The sequence below is a fragment of the Alosa sapidissima genome, chromosome 5 (genome assembly GCF_018492685.1).
Source record: "Alosa sapidissima isolate fAloSap1 chromosome 5, fAloSap1.pri, whole genome shotgun sequence".
In the NCBI taxonomy this organism is placed as follows: Eukaryota; Metazoa; Chordata; class Actinopteri; order Clupeiformes; family Clupeidae; genus Alosa; species Alosa sapidissima.
This window is the reverse complement of record NC_055961.1, coordinates 20,008,801-20,027,493: the sequence shown is the minus strand read 5'-3', so window position 1 is coordinate 20,027,493 and position 18,693 is coordinate 20,008,801. Positions and strand designations below refer to the sequence as shown.

At 39.9% G+C, this 18,693-nt stretch overlaps 1 protein-coding gene across 4 annotated transcripts in view; it reads right to left on the bottom strand.

Moving 5' to 3' along the window:
- The window catches only part of mark4a (MAP/microtubule affinity-regulating kinase 4a), a 47,693-nt gene that overhangs the window by 8,625 nt on the left and 20,375 nt on the right, over window positions 1-18,693 (bottom strand). For all 4 annotated transcript variants that reach the window (XM_042091555.1, XM_042091554.1, XM_042091552.1 and 1 more), the window contains exons 5-12: window positions 18,565-18,630; window positions 9,286-9,356; window positions 7,184-7,240; window positions 6,448-6,684; window positions 2,845-2,964; window positions 1,437-1,536; window positions 526-635; window positions 1-70 (exon numbers count right to left, since the gene is read on the bottom strand). The exon at window positions 1-70 is cut by the window's left edge and continues 114 nt beyond it. In XM_042091555.1, coding sequence (XP_041947489.1) covers window positions 1-70; window positions 526-635; window positions 1,437-1,536; window positions 2,845-2,964; window positions 6,448-6,684; window positions 7,184-7,240; window positions 9,286-9,356; window positions 18,565-18,630 — 831 coding nt within the window. The remainder of the gene's footprint in view (window positions 71-525; window positions 636-1,436; window positions 1,537-2,844; window positions 2,965-6,447; window positions 6,685-7,183; window positions 7,241-9,285; window positions 9,357-18,564; window positions 18,631-18,693) is intronic.

Below are 18,693 nucleotides of genomic sequence, written 5' to 3'. Positions count from 1 at the left end.
TTCCGTTGGTGATGGGACTGGGCCGCACGCGGGGCAGAGTCATACTGCCGGACCGTGTCTCCGCACCATCCTAAACAAAAACAACAAACAAGAACAATACAGCAGAAAAAATTATATGGATTGTGGCCCACTGCATCAACTATATTCATATGGTAGCCACTTTTCTAACTAAAGGGGGTTACAATCGAGAAACAGGCTACAAGTAGGCTACAAGAAACAGTAAGTAGTCAACCTACTGAGAGTAAACACAAAGCACTGATTTTAATCTGTTATTACAAGAGCACAGGAAGTGTGAGACTGTAGAAGTCTTTGGGTGTAGGAGGTGGCAAACTGTACAATTTATATCCCGTATGGTATATATCCATTTCAAGCACTGGAACACATGCTTACATCTTGTGTGTGTAAGAACTGACACTGACTTAGTCAGTGATGTTTCCTAGAGTGTCGGCCATCATTGACAGACTTGATACACAGACAGACCAACTTAAGAGTGGAGCGCCACCTGCTGAGCGCTGGGTGCATTACCTCAGTCTTGATCCCCAGCAGCAGGTAGGTGGCAGACACCTCGTTGTATTTCTGATTGAGCAGAGAGTCCTTGATCTCCTCGGAGGTGAAGCCCATCCCAACCATCACCTCTATAAGAGGACAGACAGACAGACAGAGACGTGAGAAACAGAGGCTCTGTGGCTCTGAGACATACGGTTATATGCAGAGCTCTGGGTACTCCTGAATACATGGCACAACTAATATCAACGATATTGCATGAAAGAAAACAGCTTTTGTAGTACACCCTCAAGGAATACACTCTGAGCAAGGGGGTTCTGGTGTGTTTTTGGTTACATCAGTTATATCAGCAGACCAGCTTCCTATTTAAAAATCTACATTCCATCGGATGCAGTTTTATTTGCTTATTTACCAGTGTAACAGGAAGTTGTTCTGCCGGTACAATAAAATGCAGAATTGTGACGTGCATAGAGGCTATATGCCCGTTATTGTGCTCTTTACTTACAATGATTAGTGATTACTGCAATGAACAGATGTGATGTGCAGTAAAGCTCAGTAAGAACAATAACTATAACGATAACAAGCAAACAAAAAACTATCACTCTGGCTAATATGAATGACAACGTCCTTACATAAACTATAATGATGACAACATGAAGAATAATATCATTGGGGTCACTTTCAGTTATAGTTATCCTTTTAGTTATCGTTATAGTTATCGCTTTAGTTATCATTATAGTTATCGTTTTAGGTGTGAGTGGTCCTTAAAGCAGGAGGTTTTAAAATACACCCACTTACAATACACCTATACTATGACACCAAGTGCACTTCAACATAGTGTATGTTACACTACAGTGCACTCCATTTCAGCATTATTCAGAAGCAGTTCTGTGTTTTTGGCTGTAGTGTGGACAGTGAATTTATGTACTGACCGATGCGGCTGGCGTCGCTGTAGTCGGCCACAGGCTCTATGTGAGGCTTGAGGTCGTCACCCTCAAAACCAGCGTTGATCCATTTGTCCTTCATTATTTGCTGAGGACGTTACATTATAACATATCGTATCATACATTTGTCCTTCATTATTTGCTGAGGATGTTACATTATAACATATCATATCATACATTTGTCCTTCATTATTTGCTGAGGATGTTACATTATAACATATCATATCATACATTTGTCCTTCATTATTTGCTGAGCAGGACATATCAAATGATATGTTAATTGTGCTTTTTCACATTTGAGATAAAAGGGTTGGTAAGGCTGTGGAAATATAACAAATATCGTTAGTCTCAGTGTTCAGGCAGTGTTTAGACATAGGAACACATATAACCAAAACAAACCATATAGCTGGCCTTAGTTTTAAGTTAAAACAAATAATAACAAACTTTCTGTAGTTATCTCAACATTTACTGAACTATGTCAAGGAGGCTACTTTGTGTTTGCTAGAGATGGGGATTAGACCACCTACATCAAGTCTGAGTCCAGACCAAAACCTTAAAGGGTCAAGACCAAGTCAAGACTGGGATTTTAGAGCAGGTGAACCCCCTCCAGCTACGCGCCATGCCACACACCTGCCACACAGCAGACTGTTACTGGTGTATGTGTGTGTGTGTGTGTCAAGACTAGGTTTTTGGCAAAGCGAAGACCAACACCTAAAGACCATGAATTTAATTACATCACAGATACGTAATTCTTCTCCACTCTAGGTCTGCTACATTGCGGCTCTTCACATTACAGAGTGGCAGTCTCTCTCTCTCTCTCTCTCTCTCTCTCTCTCTCTCTCTCTCTCCGGGGTCCGGTTCGCCCTGTCGTGACTTATTTTCCCAATAATGATAGGCGTTCTATACATTATCCCGCTTATTACACGGCTACTTGCTAAAACGAAACAATAAACTCCCCACGATATGACTCTTTAGCCTACATAGCCTAGGCTATAGCCTATTTGTTATCGTTCATTGTGGCTTTTGCTAAGAAACAAATAGTTTGCAACACACGCTGAACTTGAATCAAACATTCTTTAGAACACAGCTGATCAACCTGCTTTTCACTTTTGAATGAAGTTCTAGTAGTTGCGGAATGATATGAAAGACCTGAATTAGAATGACAAACTCCGTTGACAACGGTCTTTTTTTTTTTTTTTAAAGGTCCCTAGTTGAAAATAATGACGGCTAGAACTTTGGGAAATCCCATTCAAGTCAATGGAGTGTTCTACTTGCATTGTGAAGAGCCGTGTAATAAATATATTTAAATGAGCCGTGACAAGAAAAAACATTCTAACTCTGAACAGAGCCTTAGAACCATGTCCTGTTATGTCACAGTGCAGTGTGGTCCTCCCACCTCTAGGGTGCAGCGTTTTGTGGGGTTGAGCACCAGGAAGCGGCGGAGGATGCCCTCGCAGTCAGTGGACATGTAAAAGGGCACGCGGTACTTCCCTCTCAACACACGCTCACGCAACTCCTGTAAAGACACACACACACACACACACACACACACACACACAAAGAAAGATACATTATTGACGAACATGACTCACGACTCACAATCTTCACAAAAGGTAATTGAGCGTCTGACTGAATTAGTGAGTATTTAACCCGATTCTCCATGCCTCGAGGTTCTGTCCATAGAAGGGCATGAGTGGCTGACCAGCATGTACAGCATAATTATCAGGGTTCAGATAGCCACCATGGGTCTGTCTCAATCGCTGTCAGACATACACAGACCCTCTACTCTAACCTTTAGGTTCTGTTCTTTGAGAGGGCAGCATTAGAAGAGATAACCTCTCCAGAGAGGTCTGTCCTTAGGCCATGTCAATCTCTCTCTCTATCTTCTCTCTCACACAGACACATACACACACAGACACACACACACACACACACACACACACCCACACACACATACCATATTTTCCGGACTATAAGTCGCTCCTGAGTATAAGTCGCACCAGTCAAAAAATGCGTCATGAACAGGAAAAAAACATATATAAGTCTCACTGGACTATAAGTCACATTTATTTAGAAATGTATTTCACAAAATCCAAAACCAAAAACAGAGACTATGTAATTGGATTATTGAGGCCAAAAAGATTAATGTTAATGAAGACTAAGGAGTGAAGGCAGCCAAGAGGAGGGCAGGAAGGTAATTGTAAAGCAAAAGATTCACTGAAAGAAAATGCCATGTGGTACACCAAAATGTGGAGAATACAATGCAATCAAGCATTTTGGGCGATGTGGAGTCACAAGCTGGCAGCAGATTAAATTCTCACGAGAGAAAAAGATGCAGTTTTAAAAGGATGTGACAGAAGCAAGCCAGGGATAGGCCTATAGGCCCGATGGTAATTGTAAAGCAATTTACAAAAGATTCACTGAACAAAAATGCTGATGTGGTACATGTACATGAACATTTAGCTAAAAATGTGGAGAATGCAATGCAATCAAGCATTTTGGACAATATTGGCACAAGATGGCAGCAGAACAAATGCTCGGCTAGCCAGCACCAAGAGCGCGAGAGAAAAAAAGATGCACATTTAAAACCAGGGCCTAAATGCGGGAGAACATGGATGTGTTCTCCATTTGAGGAACGTTGAATCGATTGCGGACGTGAACAGACAGCTACAGACACGGAGCGCATAGTAGGCCTACTTTCACTTTCTGTGCGTATTGATAACGTGAAAGATAATTAGTAGCAAAACAGCGATCAAATATTACATGGCAGTGAGTTTTGTTTTGAAATGGGTGAGGAATGTTTAGGAGACAGACTATGGTAAATCCTCAAATTATGGCTGGAGTCTTTTATTTAGGTTGTGCAAAGCACAGCACCTTTATTTGGGCCATGGCTTGTATTCGAGTCAGCTATAGGCCTTTATTTCTTGCGTTTTATTGTGAGACATAGGCCTACTCTTCGTTTGGAGCGGCATACCGGTAGGTTATCAAAAGCAGAAGATGTTCAATTTGAGATTTCATTTACGTTTGGACTGTTTGATTATATTGCTAAATATCGGGACTGATGACCACTGAAATCTGTGAGGTATTTAATGGTTCACTATTAAGTTGTGTGAAAGAGTGTCGGGATTTCCATCCGCTTATTGCGAGATAAGGCATCCGCTAACGTGTGCTGTACTGCAAGGGAAACCTTATTCCATATAGCCAAAGAGTTCTAAGATAGCCTAAATTTAGTTATTTTTTAAATTATGCATGATTTACTTTTTTTTAGAAAATTCATAGGCTGATGCCTGGCAGCAACAAATGTGTTTAAATGTAGGTTACTGCTTCAGCCTCTAGCTCAGAAGGGGGCAGAATGCGACTTGTAGCTTGAGAGCAACCTGTTGGAGACTCATGGTGTAGGACAATGACTTTTCATTGGCAACAATATTAAACCAACCAACAATATAAAATATTAAGAAGAGCTCTTTTATGAGTTAAACTGAAACAAAATTATACTGGCTTTTATTTGTCCGAATCTGAGGCCCGGCTATGAATAGAATCCTGGCCATAATTTGAGGATTTAGGTACCGTACAGTGCTCGAATTACGTGGGACCCAGAGGGAGCCGAGCTCCCTTAGTGTGAGGACTGGCTCCCATGAAAACAACAAAGTCAAAAATCTGAGGGGGTCTCTCAAATCTGAAGGTGTCTGGCATTGTAATTTAATCTTAAACAACGCTCATTATTCATCCCTGTGCGATCTCTTACCATTAAAGACGTTAAATTAAAATATAGGCTACTACTGGATGTAGACCTACCCTACGCTCTTGAACGCATGCATGACAGCACTTCACCACCACACCACTAGACTATATGAGCAAACCGCATACGATCGATTTGACAGCAGCAGTCCGAAGAAGTCAGCCTGCTTGATGCGAGTGTTTTGTCTATTTACGTAGGCGTTCATTGGGCTAGCCTGGTTGGATATGTGCTGAAAAAGTCCAGTTTGCTGTTGAACTTGCTTCGCCTCTTCTATGTTTATTGACAAAGCCATAAATTATGGCCCCCTTCTATGATTGTGTGCATTGATAGCTATCCTCTGCCATTCAGAGCTCCGGAAAGTTCCCAGATATTTTGAAACACCTGTTAACAATCTCTGATGGTGGTATATTCAATGGCTACCCGACAACATCTCAGTGCAAATTCCAAAATTGTTCGTCTATTAATTTCCACGGTTCAACACACGAGACGACTGAACACCCAGTGTGTAGCCTACAGTAATGTACATTAGCGGTAAAACATAGTTTGGCTGCAAAGGCTTTATTAATTTCTGCCAATTAGTGCATTTTCCCTGTGTATAAGTTAAAGACTAAATGCATTATTGTGTTTGACACTGAGGATAGCCTATCTGAGACGGTGGTCTGGTTCAAATGAGTTACGTTGTGAAATTGAGAATGGCACTCCGACTACATCACTATTTCTTTGTGTTGTGAATTTGAAATGAAATGAAATATGGACTATTGCAATCAATATGTTGAAATTAACTAAAAGGAATCAATTTCTATGAAAAATCTCTGTATGTTGTGTGCGTGTGTCAAGTTATAGCCTAGGCCTATGCGCATACTGCGCAAAAGCGCCACTCGCGCCTATAATGTATCGCCTTTAGGCTATGCGCGGGATGTGCCAACTTTTATGAGATAGAGAGACCCCCTTAAAGACAAAAAGATAATTCGAGCCCTGGTACTGTATGCACGTGTGTTTCAGGCATGTGCAAGCACTAATCTCTGGCTGAAAGTGCACAGGACTTGTGCATTTGAGAGCGCTCTCTCGCGGCTGTAGACAGTAATGTTTCATGTAGGGTTCATGTCAAAAACATGTTCAATTATATATTTTTTTCATATATAAGTCACACCTGACTATAAGTCGCAGGACCAGCCAAACTATGAGAAAAAGTGTGACTTATAGTCCGGAAAATACGGTACACATACTGTACATGTACACATACACACACTTCGGTCTAACCTTTAGGTTCTGCCCGTCGAAAGGCAGTGACCCGCTGACGAGTGTGTAGAGGATGACCCCCAGGCTCCAGATATCCACCTCTGGCCCGTCGTACTTCTTGCCCTGGAAGAGCTCGGGTGCGGCGTAGGGCGGCGATCCGCAGAAGGTGTCCAGCTTGTTGCCCAGTGTAAACTCATTGCTGAAGCCGAAGTCAGCGATCTTGATGTTGGCGTCAGCGTCCAGCAGAAGGTTTTCAGCCTACGACAAACCACACAAACCGGAAAGAGATGAGCCATATACTGGAGGCTATATGTGCTGTTCACAAACGTCTTGGCAAAACGTCTATGGGCTACCACAGACGTTCAATTCCGAATCACAGCAAAAAGAAACCATACAATGGCAGTAATTCTATCTAGTCCTGCTGCATACATCTCATACATCCCTGTAGGGTACACGATTAACCATTTATCTCTTCTGCACAAACAACAAGAAGCATTCAGCAGCATTGTACATCCCACACTGAAAACGATTTAGGCCATTCTGCCTGTCTGTCTGTTTGTTTCCATTCACTGCGCAGTAAATCTGTCATTTCAGTTTTAGTTGCACTTGGCACATGTTGCACTAGGCACAGAGGAAAATGTTGTTAAACACACTCAGAAAGCAACGTGAACATTTCAACATTATCTATCTATCTATCTTTGAGGATCAACTAAGAAATATATATCTATCTCTCTCTAAAACAGAGAGTGGGTCTCACCTTCAAATCTCTGTGGACTATGTTTTTCTGGTGGCAGTAGTGGACAGCAGACACAATCTGAAACAGACACAGTGGTTGTGAGAGTCAGATGACCCATGATCTGGTCACCCATCACACTGACTACACTCAGCATCATCCTCATCAGAGATGAAGACTATGATGAGCACTGACTCCATGAGCTGAAACTGACACAATGGCTTTGAATCTAAAGGTTAAACATGGACCAAATAATCCTTGTCCAGGTTCAACCTTGGTCTATGGTTTGAGAGTGGTCTAACTCTGTGCACAAAGAAAATGTGAAAACCATGACATAGCTAACGCTGTTAGCAAAAAATGACTTTTCTTGAGATTGAAGCAAACATACAGTAAAGAACAGTACACCCAACATGGCATTTTCATAGATGAAGAGATTGAGTATTGACACACTATAGCAGTGTTTTTCAACCTTTTTTGTGCCACGGCACACTTTTGACACTTAAAATGTCCCACGGCACACTAACATCCTGTGTGAAGAAAAAATAAACATACCATAGCCTAACATTTTAAATAATACACAGATATGGCCTTATTATGGCTTCTATGCAAGACCTGCTCAATAAAACAAGCGCCCTCTGTTTCATTTGTAGTTGACTATATCTAATTTAATTGTCGTTATGAACTGGATATGTGATGATTCTGTGAATACTGGATATGGGGCCCCCGTTGAACAATGCCTGCATACCACAAATAGTGCAATCATACAATCAACGAGAGCATGTGGTTCTAAATTCTTTGATGCAACAGTTGCTTTTCTGGACCAGTGAGGGACATTTGGGTAATTTTCTGCGGCATACCCGATGATCTCTCACGGCACACTAGTGTGCCCCGGCACAGTGGTTGAAAAACACTGCACTATAGTGTAAAATGGAAGACATTGGGCCCTAATAAATGCAAATCTATTAACAAACAAGTCTTGCTCATAGTGTTATTTTTTTTTTTTTTAACCAATTAACTGTGATTAGATTTAACTTTGCACTTTGTCCATCGATCAAAATAAGGCCAATAGAGTTAAGAGCCTTCCTCAGAGTATAAAATGGGATGGGCAGACGTTCAAACCACTGCTGTGCTACTATGACTGAGACATAGAGTCCATTAGAGTATAGAAGCTCTACTAGCGCTACTGTGGCTAGCCTGAGACAGTGCAGTACAGTACAGATGCTCTGCTAGCGCTACTGTGGCTAGCCTGTACAGTACAGATGCTCTGCTAGCGCTACTGTGGTACGCCTGAGACAGTGCAGTACAGTACAGATGCTCTGCTAGCGCTACTGTAACTAGCCTGAGACAGTGCAGTACAGTAGGCCTACAGATGCTCTGCTAGCGCTACTGTGGCTAGCCTGAGACAGTGCAGTACAGTACAGATGCTCTGCTAGCGCTACTGTGGCTAGCCTGAGACAATGCAGTACAGTACAGATGCTCTGCTAGCGCTACTGTGGTACACCTGAGAGAGTGCATTAGCGTACACATGCTCCACTAGCGCTACTGTGGCTAGCCTGTGACAGTGCACTACAGTAGGCCCTACAGAGGTTCTGCTAGAGCTAGTGTGGTACGGATAAGACAGTGCACTAGAGTAATTCACAGAGGTTCATTCTGTGGCTCAGCAAAACTGGCTTCGGATAATCCAGAAAGCAGCTGACTGAGGAGCAGATCAGGCATTTAATCTGGCTGTGAGCCGCCGGATCAGACACTCTCCACACACACCCTGGCAGCATGTTCAACTGAAGGGTTTGGTATTTGGTGTTTTAAGTGTTTCATGAAGAACAAAGTGAATCAGTTTATCTTTTTTTTCTAATCTTCATCTTTAGTGTCCAATGTACAGTATATAGTCAGTTTTGCCCTCTACTATATTTCCATAGTAAATTTATTAACATTCTTTTCTTTTAGGCCTGTTTTTTTTTTACATTTTCTTTATGCAAAGCACTTTTTTCTCATGCTATAGAATAAAGCTTGTTGTTGTTTTGTGATCATTGCATTCTAACATATTAACACTATTATTTGCCATCTCATTATTAGGGTATGTTGTCAATAGCCCACCCACTCCCAATGTAGGGGCCAAACCTCCTTACCTGCCGGAATTTGGCTCTGGCTTCTATTTCCTTCATTCTCCCATGAGACACGAGGTAGTCAAATACTTCACCTGAGGTGGACAGAGACAACGAGTGTCAGACAGGACACACATCATCGTCAACCGAGAATGAACAAGGTTTATTTGACATGCCCACAATTATGGGCACCAATAATATTTGCATTTACATGACACCATGTTGGCTTCCTTCAAGGCTTCAGTTCAAACACACAAAACAACACTGACGTCATTGATGATCTCAGAGGTCATGTGACATGGACCTGGACAACATGCCACCTCAAATATAGAACCTTTCAAACTGTTCCTAGAGGGTTTCTGGTTTACACATTCAAAACCAATGCATATACCTCATATTCAATCAAACTTTAGGCTATAGCATAATGCTCTAGCCTGGGAATACCCATAGGACCTTTCAGTAAATTTGGAATTTGTTCTGCAGGTCAGTCTGGCCAAGAGGCCATTGAAGCTCATTTCCAACATCCCTAAAACACAGGCACGCAAATACAATCTCTAATCCGACATGGACGTGTATTTCGAAAACCGTTTACAAGACTGTTACACTTTTGAAACGATTTGGTAAGAGTTTAATGTACCAATTTAAGTTTAATTTCACTGCTTGTTACGCCCCTGCTGGAAGTCGCAAGTCAATAAACCTTTTCCAGACCCACTCCCAATTGTACAATTGTGAAGATCTGGGTGTTCCCAGGCTAGTAATGCTCTAGAGAATGCCGACTTTAAAACTTGTTTTCTTTTTTTTTTGTTTCACCCCAAGTTGCCATTAGCTCAATGTTGTTTTCTGTACCACCAGAAATGCCTTAGGAATGCACGTTTGTGTATTCAGCATGTTGAAAGGGTCTATACGTGGTACCAGAGGAAAGAAAATGTTAAAATGAGAGCTCCTCTCTTTCTCGATTGTTTCTCCTAGACAATAATGAGATCACAGTGATATAAAAATGAGATTATTGCTTTTTGTCTCCCGCTTCTCAGGTTTGTCTCTGGAGCAAAAGAGTTAAGTTATCTCAGTGTAGACTCCCTTTAATCTACAAATGAGATCTCATCAATATTTTAAATAATGCTCAGTGTTGTCTAATTTATACATCTCATATTTTACTCAGGCTGATCCACCAGAGAACTCTCTCTGTAAACTCATGCAATTCTCATTTCAGATCTTTTTGGTGAATCTCAGATTAGGCTCCATCAGTTCTGTAAAAGAGATCTCTTCACAAGCTTGAACGTTCTCATTCTAGTCATCTCAGTTTAGTCCTTTTTTGATTTACAAAAGAGATCTCAGCAAAGGCTTATACAATACTCAGACTTGCTCAATTTATATATCTCATATTTTACTCAGGCTTATCCATCAGAGAGCTCTCTAAGTGAACTAATGTAATGCTCATCCAGACCTATTTGTTTTATAAATTAGTCTGATCTGTAAGAGCTCTAGCTGTTGTACAACAATTCTCAAATGATTTTCATTGGCTTATTTGTTTTAATTGCACATATTTTCAAGTTCACATTTGCAAACAGTAGGCCTAACCATGTGATGTGACCACCACACATGACGATGCTTGACAGACCTCTGAAGTTCGCCTACAAAAAAGCTACCATCTATGCCCATATAAGGAGATCACCTGTTAAATTCTCGCGCAGGGAGACGACGAAATCGGGAGACGCAGACGTTTTCCTGAACGCACTTTTGTCTTCAACCTTCGAGTAGATATTATAATCAATGGTACGTGAAGGCGGCACAATTTGATTTTTGCTACCCCAGAGCTAACTTGCGACTTGTTAGCAAATTAGAGAAATCAAGTTAGACTCCAGAGGTCTATGATGGTCGGACGTGACGTGCAGAAGACTCCTACCAGAAAATGCAGTCTAGATTTGGCGCCCAGTGAAACCAAGTGAAACGGTGTGTGGGTATGAAGGATTGTGCAGAACTTCCCACCACGAAAACTCAGAGAAGGTACATTAACATTTTGGTAATTTGCTAACGTTCTTGCATATTTTTAGACTCAATATATCATTGAACAACCTGACGAAGCAGCGCATAAAGTTAGCTAGCTAGTTAATGTTAGCTACTTGTAAGTTACATCACTGACTGTGCCGCTTGTATATAAAGCTAACGTTAGACAATTTAACGTTGCTAGCTTACTTTGCCTTATAGCTTTAGTCTGTATGTTTTGAATGGTGTTAAGCCATGCTGTAGCCAAAATGCACGGAATTTTAAAATGTCTTTGGGATGTCAGTCAAGATGACGAAGCTAACGTTATTGCCACTGGTTTAAACTGGTTTCAGCTCAATTCCACTGAAAAGAGGCCGGCAGCTTCTTAAAAAATTGGAAGACTACGCTAGACCATCAGATCAAATTGCTGAACAAACAGCGTACCAAAATGGTAAGTATATTTTCCCCCACAATATGTTCTCACTTTTGTTTAACCTGCTATAAATTACAGCATATTGTAACAGGAGTGAAAGGGCATTCTTGTAACCCAGGTAAACTAGGAAGTAGCGTTGCTGCGGTCGATTGATCGAGAAATAGGCAAGTCAGCATCTGCTGTCATGAATAACTTACCAGTCAACATTTCTTTTGCAATTAATAGAATCTGTAGCATGCAAATCAAACCAGCTATTAGCCTACTGAAATAAAACCATGATATATCTAGGTATGGTGAAGGGTATGTGATGTGGGGCTATCTATCTATCTTTTAATTACAAAGGCCAAGGGAGTCCATCCAATAACTGGCCTTTAAAAATAAAAATCTGCCTGCCTCTATGGGATTTTAACATAGGGGGTTCCTTACTTATGCCCCCTGTATTTTAAGGAATAACATTTATTAATTTACGATACCTGTTGTTCATTCACAAAGAATATTGGTGTGTTTAAAGGTTGGAAGGTTGGATTTTTTCCTCATTTTTTAATTGAGGCATTAAGATCAATTTCCAACAGATGATTTATTGTATTCCTCTGGTTGTCTTAACTTATGCACAGTTGATGGTTTTATGAAGACACCCCTACACCAATAAATAGTTCATGTAGACTGTCACACAATGGTAAGTGGAACATTGGCCACAGCTTGTAACAACTTCATTTTTTACCATTCTTTGCGTAGGGATGTGTACACAAGGATGTGTAACCTTGTGTAACTTTGTGTAACTTGGGAATTACAACAGAAAGGAACACGTTTCAGCTAATCAAAATCAATGACTGGAACTGTCAGTTTCAGAGCTATTATTACCACACTGATAGATTGATTTTGCTTTTTATTTGCAGCCTACGTTATGCACTGGAACGCTCTGCGGATGGACAGCTGTGGAATCCGCAAAGGTCAAGAAGGCCTTTGTTACGAGGGCTGGAGGTTCCAAAACATCCATGAAGCTGGGGTAATTTTCTCTTATTTTAAATTATTTCCAATTGTGGTGAGCATTATTGGTGGGCTTTTTATAAAGGGTTGGCCTCTATTGCACTAAAATTATTCAACTTTTATACAGTTAACATCAAACTGTGTAGCTACGAAAGCTACAAAATCAAACAGAAACAGGCTCAAGATGTGAAATTAGCACAAATACATTAGGGAAACCAGATGCAAACACCATACTCAAAAAAACACAAATACCTTACTCTCACATAAAATGTCTTTGTATTTGAATAAAAATTTAATACAAACATATTAAAGTTAATTATCTAAGTTGTCTGTCACTGGGCTATGCTGTTCTAAAACAAATTCCATCATGGGGACATTAAAATATAATCAATTTTATTATATTACTGTAAATCAAGACATTTCCCCCACTCTATGGCCATCTATTTTTGTAGCTGTTACAATAATTTGACCTGCTTTTTTGTCTATTTGTTTATTTTCTCAAGAAACTTGAGGTTGGTATGAAGGAGTGTATTGTGTATGTGAGCAATTTCATCTTCCTGAATCTTAATATTATGATCACAACAAGTATGGGCAAATTATTAATTAAATTTTCACGTGGGGTAACTTGTTGCAGGGCAACCATAACCGGTTCCATGTCTTCCGATTAGATGATTAATCATCAGTTTCTTGTGAACTTTAAAGTTCTCAAGAAACTTGAGGTTGGTATGAAGGAGTGTATTGTGGATGTGTGCAAACATTGTGCACGCTGCACATGGTGCAACTTCTTGCAGGGCAACCACATAACCGGTTCCATGTGTTTGAATTGGATGACTTCCATGTGTTTGAATTGGATGACTTCCATGTGTTTGAATTGGATGACTAAAGATCTCCCTGAATCTCAATATTCTGATCACAACAACTCTGGGCAAATTACAAGTCAGCACCAGTGCTGCATTCATTGTTTTGCACTTTTATAATCACATCACCAAAAGTAGGTTATTGGTTTTACCAAAATAATTTGGCACTATTTTTAAACTACAAACCTATAAAGTATTTTGATACAAAATATGATGACATTTTTTTCCAACTAAATAAAATAAAAATGACAACATACTATTTTGTATTTTACATACATGTATCAGACATACTGCCTATCCCTGGCTGTTGGCTGCAGCAACTCAAGTTAGATAGTACTGATTGTTTTGTGTTTGTTTTGTGTTTATGTTAGTTTTGATCCAATTTGACAGCTTTGCTATGTTGCCCACCCAAAATTTCTACCAGCCCACCCAAATATAGTAGCCTAGCCTAGGTTAGAACCAGTCCTGCCCTGCATGGAGACATATTTTACGATAATAATGGAGAAAATGTTAACGGAATCTCCCGACCCTCATTCATCTATTTGCGCAACAGCCCACATTCTGCCTTCAATCCAGCGAGACAAGCGAAATAAATGTTTTTTTTTTTGTTTTTTTTTTAAAGCTGTCATCGTCATAGGCACGATATTTAGGCTACCTCTGTTAAGCCTACACAAAGTTGCGTATTAAGGAGTATTTCCTGATCGGGGAAACCTTTCGTTCCGCAGTTCAATTGTGCCGCAGGCCAATAAAGGCAAGTGTGTTTGCCACTTACATTTCTGACGTCAAACACTTCACACTGCTGCAAGTGCATCAAGAAAGGTCCCGCCTTACACCATGTTAATGGCCAATCGTAGACTAGGATTTGGGGTGGCACCTGGGGTGGCCAATCGAATCTCAAGGGTGGCCTGTGCCACCCGGAGCCACCCCTCTGGCTCCGCCCCTGTATATATATTATACATACATACATATACATAGCCTAAACATTATGATGCTCCGGACCTTTGCTTGAGGAAATTTTCCGTAACGACCTCGCTGAAGATTAATTGAATACCCCTGGTGTATACTGTATTTTCTGTATTTTGTTTTTGTTCTTGACGATTGTCAGTGTCTCTTGAGTGATCAGAGCTAAATGTTTTGGGCTAATTTAGATGTAATATTGAGTCATTTGTCTTTGATTTACCGGATTGACCCTAAAGCACTCCTTGTTTACAAATCACTTAAAGGACAAATCCGGTATGAATTGATCCATAGCTCTTGTTGGAAATCACTGTGTGCTGTTCATAGGAAAAAGAAAATGTGGCACAGCCAATTCTGAGTTATGGACAGGGAAGTATAGCCCAGAGCCGTATAGAAGTACTTTTGGTATTCCTGACATAATGCAGGGTAGCCGCGGGGTCTTAAAAGTCTTTAAACGGTCTTAAATGTCATGTTCCTTAATTAAGGTCTGAAAAAGTCTTAAATTCCGTTGCCAAAGTCTTAATTTTTTAAACGAAGGTCTTCAATTTTAATTATACTAGCCTGCAAGCAAGGTGAAATGGGGGAAAAAACTAGCCTGGCGGGCCATCCTATATTGACGTACAGGCTGAGCAAATTAATTTGCCGCCGCTAGGGTGCGTCTAGATTTCTAGGCTAGGAAAAAACAACAACAATGTGAAAATTCAACAGGGGGTTGATTAACGTCAGAGATCGTCTAATTTAGTGTTGCACGGTGCACCGATACTACAAAAGTGTCGCAATAGCTATTAGCAGTTGTCACAATACCTAATTTTATTAGTATCAATACTTCTTGATTATATCAATCAATACAGACCGTGTTCTTGTTTGTGTGCACAAGGCATGCTTCTAGTGCCTCCTCCCCAAGCCTGTGGCTGTGCGTCTTTTCTCCTCACACACATATGCGCAGCTGTCGTGCCATAAACAGCGAGACATGGCTGCTAGTTTAGCTTAAGTGATTCTGTGGTAACACATAATAATAGGCTAATATCAAGTTTCTTTGCTCACTTGCACCTCTCAACTTTGTGTTGCTAACCTACCTAGGCTATGAGATGTACGTAGGTCTACTATTGGGTTTAATGTCATTTAGAAATAGGCAGCGCAACCTTTGCAAACTTTTACATCTGGAGAGAGCTCCTTGCTAACTAATTCTGCTAGCTCAGGTCATGTATGTCATTCGTAATTAGTGCTAAAATCATTATTGAACATGATCCCTTCTATGAACTTGATAGTTTTTTATTTACATTTATTTTATCTAATGACAGACAACAATGAATTGCATCCACATATCCTTATGCATTATGTGCAACTATTATTCACTAGCCTAAAACCGTGAGACTGAAGGCTACAGTAATTACTCACGTATTTCTTAAAGTGACAAACACTCAATTACACCTAGGCCTACACACCACATTAAAATTTGCCTAGGTGTAATAGTTTAAAAATAAATATTAAGTATTCAAATGACTAAATATGTTTAGCAATTAAGCAGATTAATAGTAATTATGCAGATTAAAAAATACTATACATTAACTGTACACTTTATATGAATTCGAAGGTATATGAAATAGAAACATATGAAATAAGCCATAATTTTCCGTGTGTGTGGAAAGAGTCGAGCAGAATCTAGGATGCCCACTGGTGTGAATGATAACACTATATTCAGTATTACTGATGATGTTAAGGTGGTCTGGGCCCCCAAATCAAATACATTTTTTAAGAATTATCGAAGAAGTATCGAAATCGCAATCCTTGATGTGGTATCGGTATCGAAACTATAATTTTGGTATCGTGGCAACTACACTAGTCTAATTTCTTAGGATATGTGCAAACAATACTTTGGGTTTTCGCACCGGCAGCAATGAATCAACATAATCAGTCGAAAGGAGAGGACAGCACATCATGGGGAAGTGTTGTTTTAATTGTCATTATGGATTTGATCTGGTGTTTTACAACCGCATAATGGGTGTGATGTAGGTCTTAATTTTCATGTAAGTGGTCTTAAAAAGGTCTTAAAAAAAGTCTTATTTGGGGTGGTCAAACCTGGGGAAACCCTGTAATGGAAAGAAGATACCGAAGGCTTTTTTGCCATATTGAGTCAGCTTTACTTTCTTGTCCATAACTTGTCTAGGTTATGACACATTTTATTGTTCTTTGTCCTTTGTCCTTTGGACAGTGCCTGGTGAGCTCGAACAACAAGGCTTTGAATCAGTTTACACCAGATTTGCCCTTCAATGAGACTGTGTGACATGTTCCAGCAATACTCATCACTTAAACCTCACTGGTCACAGGAGAAATGTTCCTGTTGAAACCCACTATCAGAACAAGGCAACGCTGCATTTAGTTGTTATGCGTTCTGACTATGGAGCCAGCTCCCAGATGACAAAAAAACATCAGGACTCTGAACTAAACTATTTTCAGATGCCCATTTCTTTTTTTACACTGAATAGGCTTAGTCCAACCAAAACAAGGTTTTGCCTAGTGGTAAGCTGGATAGGGGTTAATCCTAGCCTGACAATACAGTTTACTCACTAGATGAGGTGAGGGAATTCAACAAACTTGTTTAAGCTTGACAAATATATCAATACAATCTGTTTTTCAATTGGGCAACATATAGCAAATGTGAGTGGTAGCTATCACATCCCCCATTCTGTGTTTAAGTGATTAATAAGGTGTGTCTGATCTTTGTGCTGTATCAAAATTCCCACAGTTATGAAAGCAGACGGTCAAACAAATGTCTTACTTTGTATTTTTAATTGGCTCACAAACTAACAATGTTCTATTTTCTGCTCTTCTCTCCCTCCTCCCTTTGGTTGGTTCCACCACCAGGATAAAAGACGCAGATTGACCAGCCCACGCTTTCATCCACCATTGTACACAGTATGGCACGCTTTGGCACAAGTTCAGTTTGTTTATGTTATTGTTTATTAGTTCATTTCTCCATGTTGTATGATTTATAGATAGACTTAAACTGTCATTGTGCAGTTGGTCCGTACAATGCAATTTGCTTGTGCAGCTTTTAAAAATAATACTCACATACACACTAACACACACAAAAAAATAAAAAATAAGAATACACATTATAAAAAGAACATATCAAGGCATTAACATGCTTCCATTGCTTGAAGTCCATTTTAAAGTGCAACTGTGCAAGCTCCCATTGCTTAAAGTCCATTTTTAAAGTACAACTGTTTTGCTTTGTTTTATAAAATAAAAGTTTGAAATGCTATGGAGTGCCCTATTTTTTGACCCTCAAACTGATATCTCAATTGTAACTCCTACTTCTCAACAGTTTCTCATTGCAATGTCTCCTCATTTGCTCTATTATTTCTCCTAAGGAGAAACAAGTTGTAAATGAGACTACACTCAAACATATAAGAGATCTCCCGTATTTCTCCTGCTTCTCAAACTAATATCTCTTATGTGACTCCATCTGCTCTATTATTTCTCCTAAGGAGAAACAAGTTGTAAGTGAGACTACACTCAAACATATAAGAGATCTCCTGTATTTCTCCTGCTTCTCAAACTAATATCTCTTATGTGACTCCTACTTGTCTTATTGCTATGTGTCTCATCTTTTGCTTGTTTTATTTCTCCTAAGGCCAAAATTAGGAGAAATAATTGTGACAAAAGTAATACTTAAATGATCCTTAAAAGAGAATCACCATTTTGCCTCCTTAGCAACAGAAGGGATACAAATGAGAAGCAAAAGTTTCCTCTGGGGTAGCAAGTGGGCAGAGAAGAGGAATAGACAACAATAGCACAATTCCTTTATCAGCACATGGCCAAATCTAATGTTGGTTATCCAATCACAGAAGTGATATTATTATGGGTTATTATTATCTTCAAACTCCTTCCTTAGTTTTGGTGACCATGTTTGTTGGTTGTTGTCAGTACATGTATTTATTATAATTCACCAAAACTAGGATCTGTGATGACTTGCCTGATCAGAAATGTTTTGATTGTAGGCATATTTTTTTTGTATCGTATCATGTCATGCCATGTTATGCTGTCCAGCCTGTCCTAAATGTGATAGTGCCCATGACTTACCTCCACTGGCATACTCCATAATCAGATACAGTGTTTTTTCTGTCTCAATCACCTCAAACAGTTTCACTGTAAAGCAAAAATGACAAACATGCGACACGGTTACAATAACATCCCCAGGTATTCCTGTAT